The sequence below is a fragment of the Manis javanica genome, chromosome 3, assembly GCF_040802235.1.
Source record: "Manis javanica isolate MJ-LG chromosome 3, MJ_LKY, whole genome shotgun sequence".
NCBI classification, from domain to species: domain Eukaryota; kingdom Metazoa; phylum Chordata; class Mammalia; order Pholidota; family Manidae; genus Manis; species Manis javanica.
The window spans coordinates 42,239,841-42,259,079 of record NC_133158.1 but is presented as its reverse complement, the minus strand read 5'-3'; the positions used below and the strand labels follow the sequence as shown (position 1 = coordinate 42,259,079).

At 49.2% G+C, this 19,239-nt stretch overlaps 1 protein-coding gene and 1 pseudogene across 7 annotated transcripts in view; one reads left to right on the top strand and one right to left on the bottom strand.

Annotated features, from left to right (window-relative positions):
* SLC37A1 (solute carrier family 37 member 1) overlaps positions 1 to 19,239 on the top strand; it is a 69,120-nt gene that overhangs the window by 15,137 nt on the left and 34,744 nt on the right. For all 7 annotated transcript variants that reach the window (XR_012129106.1, XM_073231293.1, XM_073231292.1 and 4 more), the window contains 4 exons: positions 4,138 to 4,364; positions 9,258 to 9,339; positions 16,146 to 16,278; positions 16,901 to 16,979. Coding sequence is in view for 6 of the 7 variants with exons in the window: in XM_073231293.1 (XP_073087394.1) it covers positions 4,309 to 4,364; positions 9,258 to 9,339; positions 16,146 to 16,278; positions 16,901 to 16,979 (350 nt within the window). In the remaining variant the exon portion in view is untranslated. The remainder of the gene's footprint in view (positions 1 to 4,137; positions 4,365 to 9,257; positions 9,340 to 16,145; positions 16,279 to 16,900; positions 16,980 to 19,239) is intronic.
* LOC140848357 (NADH dehydrogenase [ubiquinone] iron-sulfur protein 4, mitochondrial-like) lies at positions 136 to 2,634 on the bottom strand (annotated as a pseudogene).

Genomic DNA, 19,239 nt, shown 5'->3' with positions numbered 1-19,239 from the left:
CTTTAGAGTACAAACTGTAGAAAGTGTTTTCTCTAGAAAGGAAGTGGTATTCCCTCTCTTGACAAAAAAAAAGAAAAAGAAAACTTTTGGGTGGTACATGCATTTCCCACTGTCAAAAAAATTCAACCAAGTAAATTTGAAGATCTAACTGGCTTTATTAAGCAACTCATGAACCAGGCAGTGTTCCATCTAGCAAGAGAGAGATGCTCTGAAGAGCTGTACAAAATGAAGGTTCTTACAGGGAAGAGGATGGGGGAAGATGTGATTAGTGAAAGAAAAGGCACTGTCCTAGGCCTGGCCACCTCCCCTGGGGGAGGGCAGGGGTGGCGTGCAGGTCTCCTCCGTAGTGCTGCTGCAGAGCTCTCAGATTGACTGGTAAAAGGTCACATTCCTAGGATATGTTGAAACTAAATAAATCTTGGTTTGCTGATGTGGGGGGAAGACGACTCTATTTGGGGCTTGTTTTTTCTTTTTTTTGTAGTTGAAAGGTCAAATTTATTCCAAGATTAAGAGCTGTTATTATACATGGACTATAAATACTACACAGCTGACTTTATTCACAGTCAAGCAGAGATCTAGTGAACACCAGCCTATCTTGCAGATATTCTTGTCCTTTTGTTCTAAGAAAAGTTTGCGCATGTGATTTGGACTTAGGTGTTGGAGCCTTACTCTCTGCAACATCACAGCTCCATCCATTTTTTTCTGCAAAGGCAACTGCTTCTTGTTTAGGACTGAAAGGTTAGAACTATGTTGGACAGGGATCAGCCCTGTAAGAACCTTCCCCCCACCCCCAGGATTTTAACAGTAAGCTTTGGGTTGGTGCCCAACCCATCAAAGGATTTTCCCATCATTCCCTGGTGTCAAGCTCCATCTTCCATTTCTTCGTGCTGTGTACTCCAGACTTCACGTTACTGCGAATGGAACAAAGCTCCTAACTTTTCTGGTTTTCATATGCTCTTCTGGAACACCAGTTAAAGTAGTGATAGGCAATTTCTCATCAGCTATTAGGAGTTGCATGTTTCCAGTTTGGTCCCATACCAGCCTCCTTGTGGAAGTGCTCAACAACCTGGTCAGAACCCTGGAAACAGAAAACGCAGTTAACAGCCACCTCTCTTCACCCCAGCAGCACTTACCTCCCGAGCTCTTGTTTTCTTTAACACCACCCATCTTTGCCTTAAAATATGATTCACTTTAAAATTTTTGCCTTTAAGTAGATTACTTAAGATGTGCACGGGGCTGCTTTGATTACTTACAGCAGCACTTCAGTTCTGGGAAGAACCTTTTGATGTTGCTCTTACTATTTCTTCCTTTCAGTCTTACCATTTTCATCCCTGAAGAGCACACAGATTGTTCTGGGAAGCACGGATCATCAGTGGGTCTGAGGGTGGGGCGCGAGAATGCCTGTTTCCTTCAGGTCATTCTGCCTTACAGTTGGCTATGTTGGTTGTTTCAGAAGAAAGGTATAAAAACGTGCTTCTTACAGATTCTAGTGCAGGTGCTCCATAGGGATGTTCTGGAAGCTGCTCTCTGACAGCAGAACGACAATGGATATTCTGACACTTTCCCCTCCTGGCATGTGGGGTTCCAGCGGCACCTACAAGGAGCAATTTTTTAAGTATTTAAGTATGTCTTCTGTATAAGTACTTGGGCTCCCTGCCAAGAACCAAATTTAAAGCAGGGCTCTGCCTCATTTCCACTGCCCTCCCTGGAGGGCCGGAGGAGGAGAGGTAGGAGGGAGGCGGGACTAGAAACCAGACCAACCTGAACTTGCCCCTGTGACCCACTGACCTCTGACCTTGTCCTGCTCAGTGTGGGCGTGGGCTTCCAGGGCTGCACTGAGTCATCACTGGTCACCTCGGAGGTCTCGCCCTGCTCTCCATGGAATGGTTTCCAGCGGGCACTGCTCAGCCTAGGAGGAAGGGACTGCATTAAACTGAGCTCTTACAGTCTGAACAGTCACCACCTTTACACATCTTAATTGCACCCACCATGAAATCTGACAGGCTTGCTTGCACCCATTTTACAGGGGAGGACCCTTCATTGCTTAAGAGGAAATTGAGACCCTCCTCCTCCCCCACCACCACACCACCCACCTGCCCTGGCTGGTTTTCCAATGCCCTCTGGAGTGAGTGAGTGAGTGAGTGAGTGAATGAGTGAGTGAGTGAATGAGTGAGTGTGTGTGTGTGTGTGTGTGTGTGTGTGTGTGTGTGTGTGTGTGAAAGAGAGAGAGAGAGAGAGACAGGTTTTACCAGAACTGAATTGAGGTTCATCAGTTGATTGAATTAGTAGACAGTAATGGAGTATTTCCAGACAAGGTGCCTAGACAAGTGGTATTTAGATAGAGGAAGAAATCGGGTTCTGCCCATCCATTTTCAGGCATTATAGAACGTAAACCAAATACCATGCTCTGCGGTCATCACTGCAGAGTTGTTTCCTAAAGTACATTTAGGCACCAACAGGAGCTCACTCATTTTGAGCAGAATTTTAATAAAATGGTTTTTAAATCCAGAGATTTGAGGCAAAAACAGTGTTGAAGGATTTGTGGAAATTCATTGAACACATGTCTTGAGCACTTGCTCTGTGCTGGAGTCTGAGCTACGTAAATGGATGGGGCAGTCACCTGTGGCCCTGGGCCCCCTCTCCTGAATTTATGATAAGAAAGACACCAGCTGCTCCTTATTCAGCATCTACTACCTACTGGGCTCGGCACTTAGGGCTTCCCATGGATGGCCCCACATCCTCTTTCTCACATCCCAAAATATAGGAGCCAGGGAGGGAGAGGGAACAGACAGTGAAGCGATGTGCCCTGGAGTCCCCCGCCCAAGGTCCGCCGGCTGGGCAGTGACAGTCTGGTGGATGGACCATCTGAAGCTGGCTGACTGTTACAGTCCTGCTGGGGCCCAGGGGCCAGGCTGGCTGGTAGGAGCAGAGAGGGCTCCCTGAGAGGAGAGATGGTGGGGTCGGGGTTCTGGGGTGAAGCTAGGCAAGACATTTGAATTTTTTCTAAAAGTGGCGAAAAGGAAATGGATTGAGGGAAGGTGCAGGTTTTGAATGCTCGCTCCGGAGGGAGGGCAGGAGTGGGCATGGGGACCTGCTCTCAGGGGGAAGATACGGGCACTTAGGACGAGAGTTTACGGCTCCAGATCTGAACCGTTTGCTGTTGCTTCTCTGTCATCCCAAGGAAGCTGTTCAAAGACATTAAATGTATTTCAGTCTCTTTAAATTGAGATTAATGCTTACTCAAAAACAGCTTTCTTTTAGAAAATGATATAGCTGTGACCTTTCAATGAAATGCTAAAATCAAGCAGTCCGTATTCCTGCGTGCACTGGGTGCTGTGGAATGCACTGGTCTAAAGCCTCCTTTCCACCAAGCATAGAAGAAAATAGGAAAAATAACGCAAGCCATGAGGTTGGCTTTGGACACGAGACTGGCCTGCCTCGTGTCTGGGCCCCTTTGTCCCTGAGGCCTCCCTGCCCATTCCTTCCGGTCTTGCTGGGCCTCCAGCCCTGCCTTCAGAATGGGGTCATTTTCCCAGGCCTCCGAGGTGACCACAGAAGGTTAGAAATGAAGAGGCAGATGTACGATGAAGCTCCCTCCCACACATCAGACAGGGTTCAATTCAGTTACAAAGCCCCAACGAAATGACTGGTTTGATGACCTGCCATCTTATCCAGGCCTATGTTCCTCTCTGTTAATGGGTTCAGATGTGGCCCCCAGTGGGTGGAATGGCATGTGGCCAGTTTTGTGGCAGGCTCTGGTAATTGAGTGCATGGCGGAACCACTGGGCACCTACTGGCTTCATGTGTTTGTGAATATTAGTTCTGTAGACCGTTGTGGTTAAGAGTGAGTGGTTGATCTCTAGATGTCTTCCAGATGGAGGTGAGCTCAGTGGTTCTTTTCCAACCTTATCAGAACATCATGTGAAATTCATTTCAGGGATCTTTGAACACACCTCCCCTGAGCGCAGGCGATCTGCCTGCACCTTAGCAGCTCTCACCCTGGGAGCTCCCTGTCCTGTTGGAAGGCCAGCTTTGATCTGGGCTGGGTAACAGCCCTATAGGGTGTTACTTCTGCCAGGAACTTTGTGGTGCCATGGCCTGAACTCCTGACTTTTCAACTCCCTGTTCTCCTTGCAGAGAGTCAAGCCTCTGCCAGAAGGAAGGAGGAAGTGAGACCCAGCAGGTCATCTCCAGCTTTCCAGCCTGCGTGAGTGGCTCGGACAAGAGAGACGCCTGGAGCCAGGGTTAATAAACGATTAATGCAGCAGCTTGTTTTGTGACTGAAGCTTCGTGATCAGTGTGGCGTAAATGGCTCCACTCCCCGCTGGCATCCGTTTCATCATCTCATTCTCCCGGGATCAGTGGTAAGTCCTGGCGGGTCAGTCCTTTGGTCTGGGCTACACAAGGGCCCTTGTGCAGCCAGTTCTCTCCTGCGGTGTCATTATAAAACAAATGTGCCCGACTGGCCTCCCCGTGGCTGTTGAATTGCCCATCGGTGGTGGAAGTGCAGGGACATGACTGAATTGTCCTCTGTCTTTGGTCTGGCAGAAACAGATCACATTTCTACTCCTTCATGGTCTTCAGTAGTTTCTGTAATAATTGTGGTCCCCATAGAAAAATGACTGCTCACCACCAGCAGGATTATAAAGTAGCATGGGTGAAATAAGTACAAATTTGAACTCTAAGCTCATATGGCCTTGCCAGGGCAGAGCTCGCAGAGAGAACATGAAACCCAAACAAGTTGGATACAGACCAGAACACCACATCCTATTCCGAGAACCCCTCTCCTTGAATGCTCTGAGAATCCTCCTCACGTGGATTCATGAATCCCACGCTCCCGGAGGAAGCAGATGGTGAGGGCAGAGCCAAGAGCTGGCCCCCTGGCTTCTAGCGCATGCTCTCTGCCCTGCTGGTCTTTGTTGGCAAGGAGAAGTTGTCCTCTGCTCTCTTAGGGTCAGTGATTGGGGACATGCAAATTAAACTGACAAAAGATAGATTTGCAGGAGAAAAGACAAATTTAATCATGCAGGTAAGGGACATCAGAGAAAAATGGGACTCGGGCTGTTACAATCTGGGGCTTACATTCCATCTTATTAGGGAAAGAGGAGGAGGAGAAGGACACTTAGCAAAGAACAGCTGACTTCAGGGCAGGTGAATGGGCCCTTGGAGAGTAGATGAGAGCTGTGATCCTGTGGGGACAGTATCTGCTTCAGTGCTGTGGACACTTCTCATCGCCGATAGTGAGTGCCCCCTGGCTGCTGCCAAGGAGGTATTTGTGACAACTGAGCTCTTCCAGAGGCTCTGCTTTTAGGTAGATGGGAGATTTCAGGGACTCAAATACCTTCTTCTCAGGATAATTCATATGCCACAGGGGCCTGGTCTGGACCCCTTCCTCTTGGTCGCAACAGCCCACTTGTGGCCACCACACACTTCGCAGCTTCCCAGGCCCCGCTGGGCAGGGGCACCCCACACCGTCTCAGGTGTGACTTCGGGCATCTCCTTTCCAGGGCGGCTCCTTTGCTGACTCATGTCCCGTCTGTTGCTGATCTAGCCGGAAGTGTTTAAATACTGACTTTTTATGTGATGGGTGTTTAGCTTGTCTGTTTTGTGACTTTATTTTGACATAGTTTTTAAACTCCCAGAAGGAAATCATAAGAACGTTACCAAGAACTCCTGTATATCACAAATTCTTTTCTTTCTTAAGGCTGAGACCTGCAAAGGGCCGTGCTTCTCAATCTTTAGTAGGCGAGTGAGTCAGCCAAGGACTTGTTTAAAATGCAGATTCTGCCTCCGGAGGCCTGGAATGGTGCCTGAGAGTCTGCATTTCTCATGTGATGTGGTGCTGTGAGTCCATTTAGGTAGCAGAGTTAGAGTGTTTGTCTTAATTTCTGTTCCATCTCTGCCTCAAACTTGCTATGTGAGCTTTAAAAGTTTTTAACCTTTCTAGATCTGAGCCTCTTATCTATAAAAGAAGAGAATTGGCTTTAACATCCCTGTGAAGGACATTTTTTATGTTTTTCTACCCAACACGCATTGCCCCTTGATTTGGGAAATTGACTTCCCTCCTCTGTGTAGTTGTCATGTTAAGTAAGCCTCAAAACTTTCTGCCCTATTACGGCAGCGATAGAGGCCCTCAAGGCTCTAGTCCCATAACCTTCCTTGGCAAGAGACAGGGGAGGAGCTAAGGTGGGCTACTGGCCTGCCTCCTGGGGCTTGAGTCTGGGTAGTGTGAACCTGGACAGGAGAGTCTGTTGAAAGGCATCTAGTCCAGCTGTGGGGCCAGGTCAACTAGCAGGCAAAGCCTGAATATTTCACCCCACTTGCTTCCCCACCCTCTGCCGTGTGTGTTTGGTGCATGCATGTACACACACATATTTTTCTGAACCATTTGAGAGTAGTTGCAGACATTATGCTCCTTTATTCCAAATACTTCAGCGTGTGTTTCTTGTGAGCAAGACATACTCATGTAACCACATACAAAGATTAAAACTGGGAAATTTAACACTGATAGTTCACTATTATCGAATCCACAGTTCATATAACCCATTTATTTAAAACTCTGTTGGATGTCCCACCACATCTTCTGTGGCTTCTCCCTGGCCCAGGACTCACCCCAGCATCACACACTGCATCTCGTTGTCCTGGGGGTTCAGTGCCCTTTAATCAGGAACCGTTTCTTGGCCTTGCTTTGTCCTTCATAACCTTGGCATTTTTGAAGTGCATTATCTATTTATTTTATAGACTATCCTTGTTTGAGGCGTCCTCATGATTAGACTCAGTTTGTGCATTTTGTCAGAATCCTGCAGAAGGGAGATAGCTTCTCACTGATGGTGAAGGAATTACAGATGGGGGCACTGAGTGACTTGTGTGGTGTTGGATTGGGGTTAAAGATATCAAGAAGAACTGGAGAGAAAGGCAGGGAGAAACAGATATGGCTGTGTGTATGTGTTTGATGTGTGTGTGTATGTATGTGTGTAACATGCCCTCATCCTGCCCACCAAGAGGCCCTGGAAAGAGCAGCACCCCGGCTAGAGTGAGCACATCTGGTGCCAGATCTTGGTTTCTATGTGCCATTTCCCACTGAAGAAGGCAGGCCTCTTTGGAGACTGCGCTGATATAGTAAGGTGAGGACTGGGGCAGGGAAAGTAAGGTGAGCCTGGACTATCTTTGCCAGAAAAGAAGAAATGCTTACAAAGGAAGGGGCTCTCTGGCCAAATCTGGGGTGATCTGAGGTTAAATAAACAATACAAGTAATGGATTATAGCCTATTGGATAAAATAAGAATCCAGTGAGTCCTGTAACTGCTGCTGTAACTAAATAAATGCACTACTGGGAGAAAGGACAGCTCTTCCCCGCAGTTGAATGCCAGCTGCTAACTAGAGTAGGAGTGCTCAATTGGGACATTGCCATCCTATAAACATCAAGATTACCCACTTGAGGCGAAGACCTTAATGGACACACCATCGGCAGGAAGTTGAAGGGTGTGTACGTAATCTCCCATAGTGCCCCACAAGTTTCTTATTACTTAGGGGGGAAAGTGCAGCTTACTGAGGGGCAAGCTGGCAGACAGTGCCTTAACCAAGTGATCAGTGCTAGATCACCAACATCACATCCCTCCTTTAAGATGCTCCAAAAAGGACTCCCATCAGGGCTGTGTGTGGATTTCATTGTTTCTGAATTAAAGCTATCTCTGGACTAGTATCTATGCCAAATCACACCGCTCAGTAACTCTCATCTAAAGTATTTGTGTATTCCTTAGTTTCATATGATTGAGAAATAACACTCACATGAGGAAACATATTCTGCCTTGAGTCTCTTAGCTTGGAGTGTTGTGCTGTTCTTTGGGGACATGGGATATTCAAGAACGTTCCTAAGGAAGCTTCGGAGGAGCACACCTCTCCTGTGCTGTCACTGCGAGATACACTTTTTTTCTGTTAGAAATGGGTTAACCCAGACACTTTCTCTTAGCTTTACTCAGCACGGGACAGTTGGTTAGGTGTTTTCCTTTCCCTAAGGCACAGGTGTTCTGGAGGTTGTAGGTTTAAGTCCACAGTACCAACCCTTTTTTTTCCCACCTAGAATAGCATTTTTTTTAAAATCTGGAAATATTAATTTGACCCCTACCTGGTGGTGGCCAGAGAAGGAGGGGCCCCTAGGATTCTTCGTATTTGCTGGAGGCTGCCTTTGAGTAAATCCCACCAGTGATAACGAGTGGTAATGTGGCCCTGGTGCTGGTGTCACATGGGCCTCCTGGGAGGCGGAGCACCTGCCTTGCTGTGTTCTGTGTCCTGTGCCCCTGCTGGGGCACCTGCAATTCTAGCTGCCTCTCAGTTTGAAAGTCATTGGCCTTTTGGGGCCAGAAACATGACAGGGTCTTCAAGCTTGGGAGCTGGGCCTCATGGCTGTAACTGAACTTGCTATTCGGTTCTATATGGAAGTAGAACACCTTGAGGAAGACACCCCTTTGGGAAAGGCACCCTCCCCAGGTTGGCAGGGTTCTCAGAGAAGCTGTCCCACAGATTCAGGTCCTTGCCTGACTTCCTGGCAGGAGCCCTTGGTCTTCATCTCCTGCCAAATACTTTTTCCTCCTGACCTGTTCTTCCCCCCACTTTTCTAGGGAGTTGCTTGGCCTTGGTCTGGGAACGACCTTTTGCCTTCTTATTAAAGCCTTGTCTTTTCTTTAGTCTCCTATACATGTCCCCACTGACTCTGGAACTGCTTCTCTCATACACCAAATACAGCAGCAGGTCCTGGGCCAATATCTGTCATGCTGTCGGCCCTGTTCCTAGCTTGTCAGCATCACTGAATTTCCCTCATTGAGGTCAGTGAGATATTTATACTTCTGCCTTGCTTGTGTCCTTCTAAAAGTTGCACAGAAGATAAAAAGTAAAAAATAAATATGATCTTAAATGCCCAGGAGAGCAGCAGGCTTACAAGAAACTTGAAGTTAATTTTGTTGCAAACAAAATAATCATTCCTTCTTGTCTGCTTTGTAAACTCCTATGTTAATCTTTTGCGTCCTCAATTTTTCTGTAATTGCAGTTAATTTTTTAATGAATGTTTAAATAGTTCCAATTTGAACAAAGCAAAAGTGGCAAATTTGTTTAATGTAAGGTCGTTGCTGTAATAGGATTAATAATTGACGTAGGACTAAATGAATAAAATACACACAAGAAGGTGTAAAAGCACAGTGCACCAGATTCATGGGGTGTCTGGCCTTATCTCCTGCCATCTCCCACCTCTGCTTTGCGTTGCAGGTACAGAGCCTTCATTCTCGTTCTGACATTTTTGCTGTACGCAAGTTTCCACCTTTCTCGAAAGCCTATCAGCATAGTTAAGGTAAGAAACCATGAAAAGCATCAGTTCTGCGTCCTGCCTGAATCTATTGAGAGCTCATGACTTTAAGGGCCGGGGGTTGGTGGGGGGGTAGAGGGGGACACCGAAAATGGCAACAATGTCATGTTTGGAAGCAAGTCATTTTGCTGTTTTGGTTTTGTTTCTTTCCTGAAATTAAAATCCTTTAAAATGTTCTCCAGGTTTATAACTTTTGAGGTAGTATGCTTTCAGTTATATTAGTTGGCACTTTCAGGATTCTAAAGCTTAGTTAAATATTTATTCTACCTTGTGTGACATTTCCCTCCAATGCATCCAATCCTAAATTGTCCCTGACACCACATCTGTCATTACAGCTCCATCCCAAGCCCAGCTGCGGCAGGTTCCCCATAACACTAGGCATCGAGGTTCTGTTCCAGGGATGACTGGACAGGAAAGCGTCAAGCAGGCATTTAACTAGACTTTGAGGAAAGACAAAGGTGGCAAGCCTGTGTGTAACAGCCTATTAGCTGAGGGAGGGCAGGTCATTTTCTTACACTCCTAGGAATGCGCCATTTGCCTGTAAACCATCAGCAGGCGTGATTCTCACTCTGTTGTAGAGGAAACAGGAGACTGTCGGTGCCAGAGAGAGCTCGGTATGGCCCACTGCCCCCGACACACACTTCCTCCTCGTTGGGGACACAGGTGTGGGACTGTGCTGCTGATCTTCACCGTGTGCGTCCCCTGCTCCCCTGGGCACTGCGCAGCTGCTCCTGGTCTCCAGGCCAGCCCTGCGCTCCCCGCCTGCCCAGAGGATGCTGTCAGATGGCATCATCCACTCAAAGGATTCCAAAACCCCTCCTTGACCTCAAATAAGCAGGAATTTTCTGTGCCTTTCAAGTCACTGGCAAAATATTCCCACTGTTTTAATATATCAGGTTTTAACAACTATGGAAATGTTTGCAGACCTTTAAAAATGTGGTTTTTCACAAGAGAGAGAAGGATGGAACAGGAGATGGTGGGCCTTGATCCACTCGAGCAATGACTCTGAAACCCGTGCCAGGGAGCAGCCCCCACTGTTTCCTGGCTCCCTAGTTAGGAAGTGCTCTACAGCTCAAGAAAAAGGCAAGTTAGGAGAAGGGAGAGACCGCTGGGGCCCGGTGAGCCCTGGGGAATGGACGGGGCAGAGTCAGGGGGCCTCCTTCAGGATTGCTCTTGGAGGGTGCTCTTGCGTTGTGGAGGATGGCCTTCACTGTGATGAAGCCACCAGCCTGCTGGTGGGGGGTCTGTGCTGGGACAGGGGCAGCATGGGGAGGTGGGGCTGGCCATCTGCACCAGGACAGGGCACTTGGGTTCCAGCTGATGGACCCTGTTTAGCCAGGAAAGGACATACATAGTTCTGGGTTACCCTCCCAGCTTCCCTGTTGGGGGCTTAGGGCTCACTGGTCAGGAGGGGTCACGGTCAGCTCATCATTAGGTATCTCAAGGTAATAGTCACTGCGGCTTATCAAGCCCCATGGCACAACAGGGTACACACACTTGCCATTTAGCAGCTTCCTCACAACCGTCCTGTGAAGGCTCCACGGTCTCTGCTCTCAGCCTTCGTGCCACGTGATCTATTTAGGTGCCTGAGCACATGCCCAGCAGCACAGCCAGGTTTTCTGACTTAGCATCTGAGTTGTTCCTGGACACTCAACCCGTGGGTGTGCTTGCCTTCTAAGCTGATAAGGCCATCCCAATACCGTGGTAGTTGAGGTTTGATAATGCCTGACAGAGCTGTCTCACGCTTTAGCACACCTTGTAGTAATGATTCTGTTGATCCTATGGACAGTTTTGAATTACCTGCAGTCTATGTGTCCTAGCCTATTATAAGCAAAACAAAATTATATTTTGGTTACCTAGAATTGATCACCAGGGATTATGAATCATAATGTCATTTATAGAACATGACATATCATGTCATGTCAGGTTTAGGTCACTCTGTTTAGACTTACCTTTAATCACTGCTGATACATTTTATTTCCCTTTGACATTAATATAACAAAAAGGAAAAGAGTGATGAGGAGGAAAATGGGACTGGAGGGGGTGGGGTTGCGAGCACAGCCGGCACCTGCTGACCCAGCTCTAGCCCAGCCGCAGCCTGAGGCGGGGGACAGGTGGGGCCTGCACCAGGCCAGCTGGGCCTCCAGGCTAGGCCAGAGCAAACACCTGGGAGTGGGTTCTCGGGGGGAGCTTGAGCTGCAGGGAGCCCTGTGGCCCCCCGGGGAATGGTGGCATTGATTGGTCTGAGTGAGTGCCCTGCCATCTCTGCACATACAGGACCCATGAGGGGGAAGCTGTGAAGTCCTGGGTGACAGTTGGAGAATAAAGCCCAAAGTTGGCAGTGCATCCCATGGATTTGGGTGGGAAACTTGCTATCTGGAAAGTTCCAATGTTCCCAGGATTAATATTTAAATAGAATGCAACTCCAGTGAAAACCTCAGTGGTATCTTTTTTAATTGAATAAAACAGTCTTAGGGTTTATATGAAATAATGTCCAAGAATTAATTACCAAGGAAAGTGAAAAGGATAACATTTTTAAGCCACTGTAATCAGATATTATTATGGTATGCTATAGAATAGGACTAGGAAGAATAGAGAATGTTATAGTAGAATAGAATAGGAAATATAGTTTGGCAGAGGTTATGGGAGAAGTATAGCTTATTTAATAAATGGTATTGGGAAGACTGGTCATTCATCTAGAAAAAATAAATGCCTATCTTACAAAGAGCAGATGGATACATTGAAGATTTAAATATAAAAAACAAAGTGTAAAAATCCAAGAACAAAATTATGTTCGTCTTGGGGATGTGAAGTTAAGAAAAAGGAATGATGGATGGAGAGGATGAAGAGGCAGTTCACAGACAAGGGGTGTGACTTTCCAGGGACTGTATGAACTTGCTAGTATTCACAAGTACAAATCACAGTAACAGTAGATCGCTTTATACCCGCCAAGTGGCACAACATTAAGAGAGTAGTAGCCCTTGTTGCTGGTGGTGATGGGGGAGGAGAAGGGCTCAGGGGACTGCCAGGGATGGCGATGAAGTGTGAGGTGTTAGCAGCCGTTTGGAGGAAAGCATTCTGGTAACACCTCTTACAATAATAAGATGCACCTTCAGTCCTGCTTCGGGAATCTCACCCATAAAAATAAAAGCACCAGCACTTAGGAGTCTGCATAAGCATCTTTATGGTAGCACTGCTTGCAATTAAAATAAAGGGAAAAGGGAAAAGGGAAAACAAACCCTGGATATTATGTGAACCTAATCAGCAGATGAAAGAGTGAATAAATTATGGAACATCCGTATCTTAATATGTGCAACTACTTAATTAATTAGAACTAAACCAGTTGAATTGGAATGGTTTCCAAGAGGTATTTTGAGTAAGAATAAGGTGTACATAAGTCTCTGTCAAATGATTCCATTCTTTAAAAATAAAGCAAAAGCCTCCCTGTACATTTCTGTTCACCTTTGTGAGTGTTGCCTGTCCTTTTGCTCACCTCGTGCATGGGGGCATGCGTGTGTGTGCCTGTGTGTGACTGGTGTGCTTTCACATGGCACTCGTGACCCCCGAGGGGACGTAGCCATGTTCAGGCAGTTTGTCAGTGGCGCTCAGCTTGTCTGCTCTTCCTGCTTTGAGCATTGTCTCAATCTACTCATGCTGCTGTGACAAAATACCCAGACCGGGGGGCTTATCAGCAGCAGTTCTGAAGGCCTTAAGCCCCAGATCAGGATGCCAGCATGGTCGGCGTCTGGAGAGGCCCACCTTCCAGCGGGCAGGTGGCTGCCTCTTGTGCCCTCACGCGGTGGAAGGGGCAAAGGAGCTCTCTGGGGTCCCTCTTACAAGGGCATCAATCACCTCAGCTTCCAAAGACAGCGCCTCCCCCTACCAACACTATGGGAGCTGGGTTTCAGCCCGTGACTGGGGGCAGCACAAACACTGAGACCACAGCAGGCACCACGACCTGCACCTCTCTTCCGGGGGTCCTTCCAGGGCAGTGCCTTACACAGGGAGTGTGAAGGAATAGTTAAAGGAAACGGACTCACCCGACCTGATGAACCAGAGCAAGTTCACTAACTACATCCACCCCATGTAGATTATTACACGCTTAGGCACACGCACCCTGAACTCACCCCCAGTCATCCGAAGGTGGAGTGAAACGGCAGAGCCTCTCCCCTCCTGGGGGGTGGTGAGGCCTGAGGCCCGGCTCTCACTCTCCGCCCTTCTCCCCTGGGCCTCTCCGCATTGCCTGCGTGCCTTCCAGGCTCCGGCTTGGTGCCCCTGTCTCAGAGGCTGAGGAGTGTGGCTGCAGGCCCAGGGCCGGGCAGGGCTGCGAACCGCGGAGGCACCCAGCGCGCGTGTTTGGAATGAGTGAGTGGATGGAAGTAGAGTTGCTCCGTGTGAAGTTGCTCAAGTTCATAGTCTAAAGGATAGAGTCTTCATTAAATGGACCTTCTTTCACTAATTTCATTCGTGTGGAAATTACTTTGCCCCCATGAATATGTCTCTGCCTTGGTGGCTGCGTGGGGTGTACAAGTGGAGGACTTAAGCAGGCCCAGCCTTTTCTGGCAGCGGCCGTAGCTGCCTGCTGACCTTGGAAACGATGCCCTTTTGCTGCCCAATTTCTGGAGGGGACTAGGGTTGGACAGGGACTTTGTAGGCAGGAGGTTACATGCAGACACCCAGATCCCAGTTGTCCCTGCCCCTCCGCCCACGCGCACCTTGCTTCATGACTTCGTGCTTTTCTGTGACCTTCCACGGTGTGGCCCTGCCTTCCCCCACCCACCACCTTCCAATTTCTCTGGAGTTTTGCTCTCATTACATTGTTGCTGTTCCACTGCGTGTTCACAGACGTTTTAACAATTGTGAGGACCATGTACCTGGAGCATTCCATCTGCTCTTCCTCCTTCAGCATTTCATACACATTCCTTGGTGGCCACATAGTCTGTGGATTGATGAACTTGTAATAACTGCCTGTTGTAACATGTTGGTTAATTTCATATGCTATCTGTTGAAAGATGCTTGTAAAAAATTTGCAAAGTACTAGCTCCCCTCCAAATGATTTTATACCATGGACAGAATAAGTTCGCCTGGTGAGTTTTTCTCTGATCAGTTCATCTTGGTTTAATTATTCCTTAATTTTCCCTCAAACAATAGGTTTTGGAAATAAAATTCATTGAAATGTTAAGATAGAGCAGTATTGTTGAAAATATGTGGTTAAATATCCTCAGAACCCTTTGTGTTGGAATAATATTAAATCTTGTATTGCCTTTGCTGCAGCCTGTCGGTGGGGGGTGGGGGGATTGAAGATTGCATCTCCAGTATGAAGGAGGAGGGCTGGGGGGCTCTGAATGAGTTCAGGGGTAAGTAGAGGCAGGAGGAGCCTGTGGGAGGGACCGTGCTCACAGCCCCTTCCAGGGCTAAGGACCCAGAGAGGAGCTCCCTGCACACAGCTCGTCCTCCCAGCAGCGCTGGACAGGCTGGAGTGTCCCGGCCTTGTAACGACGGGTGCCAGGGAGCTCACATGCCCCAGCTGAGGGCCGGAGCCAGCTCGGCGGCACCGGGGTCCCAGGGGAGAGCCTGTGTCCCTGACCAGGATGCTAGGCCACCTCCCATCTATCATCACCCAAAACAAAATCTTTTCTGTGTATTTAAGGGTCCGAAGGGATCCTCTGGGACCCTCTCTGTTTCCCATGGACGGCTCCTCCCAGGGGATGTTCACTGTTGAGAGAGGGTGTGACATCCCATCTGGGGTATTGTCCGCAGCATTCCTTGTCCCCTGCTTCCCTGCCGAGTGAACTCACAGGTTCCCTTGCAGCCTGGGAGGTCCTCTCCCACACTCCCTGGAGCTTCTGTAGTGAAATGTTTAGCATTTCGCTAAAGCTGTGAAGCCCAGGTTCTGGCCCAGTTGGCGTCCACAGGATGCATCAGGGAAAGGCAGTCAGCGGCACTGAGCCCAGAATGGCCATCAGTGAGGAGTGGTGGCCCCGCTGCAGGTGACCCTGGATAGGCTCGCTCAGGCTCCCGCCTGCCAGTCAGCAAGTTCCCAGCCACGCTCCCCACCAAACCAGCCCCTCTCCACGCCTCTCAGGCCCCTGGCCCCTGCTCTGCATGTTGTGTCTTGGACAGCCGGGTGGGCTGGTAGCCTTCTTCCTGCCTGCCTCTCTTTTACTGGGGTGTCATTTGCATGTTGTAAAGCACACAGGTCTAAGCAACTAGCCTGGCAAATATTTACATGCTCACCCAGGAAATCTCCACCTGGGTTTGGGTCCGGCCCCTTCCCAGCTCCTAGGAGGCTCCTTGGGCCCCTCCCCCCTCGTTATCATCCTTGGGGTAACTGTGGTTCTCACCAATGTCACTGTTCTGGAATTGTTTGCGCTCCTGTGTTGGGCTTGTTGTGTGAGGTTCCTCCTCGTGGTGGCATCGGCTGGGGACTTGTTCCCTGGTGTTGCTGCGCAGCACTCAACAGTGTGACTCTAGGAAGGTGAATCTGTCCTGCTATGGGCAGGTGGCCCGGGGTGACAGGCAGCCAACGCTCAGCACACAGATGCTCTGAGCAGGGGTCTTGGGGCCCCTGCAAGCTTATGTTGGCTGTGTATGCCCAGGGGTGGGGCCGCTGGAGAGCCTGAGAAACCTTCCACCCTTAGGCAGACTGCCCAGGGGGGCCTCATTCCCCGTGGAACTCAGTCACCAGGGAAGGCTTTTAAAAGACGGGCGGCTGTTCCCTCAGTGCCCTGCTGGGCTGTACCTGACTGCACTTCTTCTCTCTGGTTCCTGGCCTACCTGTGGGTGTCCAGGGTGAGCTCCACAGGTACTGTGCTGCTTTGGATGAGAGGGACGTCGAATTCCATGGCCAGAGCCAGCCAGCTGGTGCCACCCCCCGCCCCCTGCTCCCAGGCAACACCACCGATTGCGGCTGGGCCCCGTTTGGTGAGTTCCCCATCAGCCCCCTGGCATCTCCTCAAGCCAAGACCACTGGCAGGCCCAGCTTCCAGCCCTGGCCCTGCCAGTCGAGCAGCAGTGTGACATTCTTCAGTGAACCAGCCCCTCTGTGGCCATGCCCCCCCCACCCCATGCATCCTCCCCCTCTGCCAGTGCCCACGTGCCTGCATACACAGGGGTTTCCTCCTGAGAGAAGCTTCTCTTAGTGGGGAAATCTGCCGGGATTGCCTGTGTTTTGTATTGATCAGAGCTGGCAGTTAGGACCTGCCGAGTAAACAGGTGGAAGGAGAGAAATCCCAGAGGCGGGTGGGGCTGAAGCAAAGCCAGTTAAACATGTGGAACAAGATGTATAAACCACCACTGTGAATAATGGGGGTCTTATCTAATCCAAACAATGTTTATTCTGTGGTTATTTGAAAACGTGGCAACTTTATTTCCCTTTGCAAGCAAGACGTGCTGCCCTATTTTGTTTCAAAACCACCCTCTCGCCTGAGGCACTGCCCAGATGCACAGGGCAGCTGTGTGTATTTTACTGCCCACCCAGAAACATAAACTGATAGTGAAATCTAAATACTCCTCACCTTTTCCTGTTGATCTTCAACCTGTACAGATCGGGATAACTACCAGCAGCTGCTCGGGGCCCTGGATTACTCCTTCCTGTGTGCGTACGCTGTCGGCATGTACCTGAGGTAGGTCTGGTTCCATGCAGGTGTGTCTGTGTGCTGTGTGCTCAGGGCTGCATGCGGGGGCTCTGCCCAGAGACCCGGATGCACAGCATGCACATCATGCTGTGTGGCCGGACTGTTAAGCAGCATGGTTAGGTGCCCTGGATGTCCTGCTGACTGGGGCAGACCATCTGCGGACAACTGTCCTGGCCCCAGGGTCCAGCGGGTACTGTGTGCCCTGCCAGGATGGGATGTGGGCACTTAGGAACAGGGTGCTGGCTGCCCTGTGGTGCTCAGCAGGGTGTTCCCTCTCTTGTGGTTTCAGGGGCCTCCATCTACTTACGTGTCCCAACTCATGGATGCCTCCTAGCATCGGGGTGTGTTTCACAGTGTGTGCTGTGCATGTCTGCCTGGATGCCCCACTTAGCCCAGTCGAAGCAGCTCTCCTGAGCACACTGAGGCCAAGTGCATGGTGGCCAGGGCTGTGGGCCCCAGACATACCAATGGGATGTGGATCCCAGCACCGCACTTGCCTGTGTGGCTTCAGACTAGTTGCCACAGCGCCTTGGGACTCAGTTTCCCCTTTGCAAAATGGGGGAAACAGCTCTTAACTACTAGGCATGTAGGAGGATCAGATGAGCAAATACAGGGGGAGCGCCCCAAGGTGCCTGGCATGGGGTGTGCCCCCGCATCTGTTACATGTGATCATTCACCATGCAAAATAGACCTGGAAGGCTGGTGCATGTCACGTGGGTAACAGGGCATGTGATTGGCCATTGAAACCTGGTATTATGCAGTGTAGCCAGGTTTTAAAAAACAAAGCATTGGAGGGACTAAGGCCTTTAGCCCAAGAAGCTTTTGTTCAGAGACTGAGAGACCTTGAGAGTTTTGAGAATCTTGAGGATCCATGTAAATGTTTGGCTGCTTTGCTGAGACCACCCAGAGTGCCCCTCCCCAGCTAAGGGCCCTTCTGCTCTGTCTGCTGATGGAGCGGATGCCCCCTATTGTATTTCCATGTTTGCCTAGCAGTGCAGAGTTTGTCCCAGGTAACAAATGAACAAGTGAATGAATGATGATGGATATGGAAGCCTAAAGCATGTGGTGCACAACAGCACGTGAGCCCAATGGAAGGGAAATCCAGTGTAAGCCTCAGGCTTCCTAGGGCATGGGTCACAACCAGGCCACCAGCCATATTCCATCTTGAGGCCACATGTTTGAATTCTAAAGACTGCGGTCTCCCAGGGACACTACTCATCTGTAGCACAAAGGACTCATCTGTAGCACAAAGGACTCATCTGTAGCACAAAGGCTGGAGGGTGCTCTTTCTTACTAGAAGACAGTATTTAAATATGGTTCTTAGCTGGGAGTGATTTTGTCCCCTAGGAAACATTTAGCAATACCTAGAGACAGATTTGGTTGTCACAGCTGGAGAAGGGGGCACTACTGGCATCTACTAGGCAGAGGCCAGGGTTCTAATAAGCATGCCACAGTGCACAGGCAGCCCCTCTCCACAAAGAATTACTGGACCCAAGATGCCAGGAGTGCTGAGGTTAAGAAACCTGGTTTAAATAAAGTGGGTTTATTGTTGCTTATTTATTGGCAAATACAATTCTTCATGCAGCTCGCCAGTTAGGATCATTAGGAAATTCTAATGTGGCACCCACAGTAGCCTCATGACTATTATGAGAAGTGCACTGCTGCTTGTGCTGCCTTTTGGTGACATCGTGGCCCGTGGCTAGTAGTGAGATCTACCAGGTGACTCAGATATGGGGGCACCTTCATTAGCCCAGGTCATTCCTTGTGGATTCAGTCGATACAGCGTGGCCTTTAGTTCCTGTATGAGCGTGGTATGTGCAGAATGGCGTCCATTCCATTTTAGAACTCCCCTTTAAAAACTTTAAGCAGAGACCAACTTGGGCCTGATATCGTATGGAAAGACCAGAGGATGTTTGCAAGCCCTCGCCGATGGCACTAGCTCCCAGGAGGCCCGCCTGACTCCGCCACTTGTTCTGTGTCCCTGGGCAGATCAGCCAGCACCCCCTCGCCCCCAGAACATGTTTCCTCTTCTCTGAAGTGAAAAGGTTGAAACAGGTGACTCGTTTACTCTTGAGCTTGTGTGTGACCAGTTTCTCCTCAGCTTAAAATTTAAACTGAATATTGTGTATAATTTTAAGTTATTTCTCTGCTCTCTTGTTTCAGAGGTCATGTGCATGATATGAGGTAGATCTTTTTTATTTGGTAAATTCAAAAGGAAACGTTCTCTGGTGTGATGCTTCTTAAGACG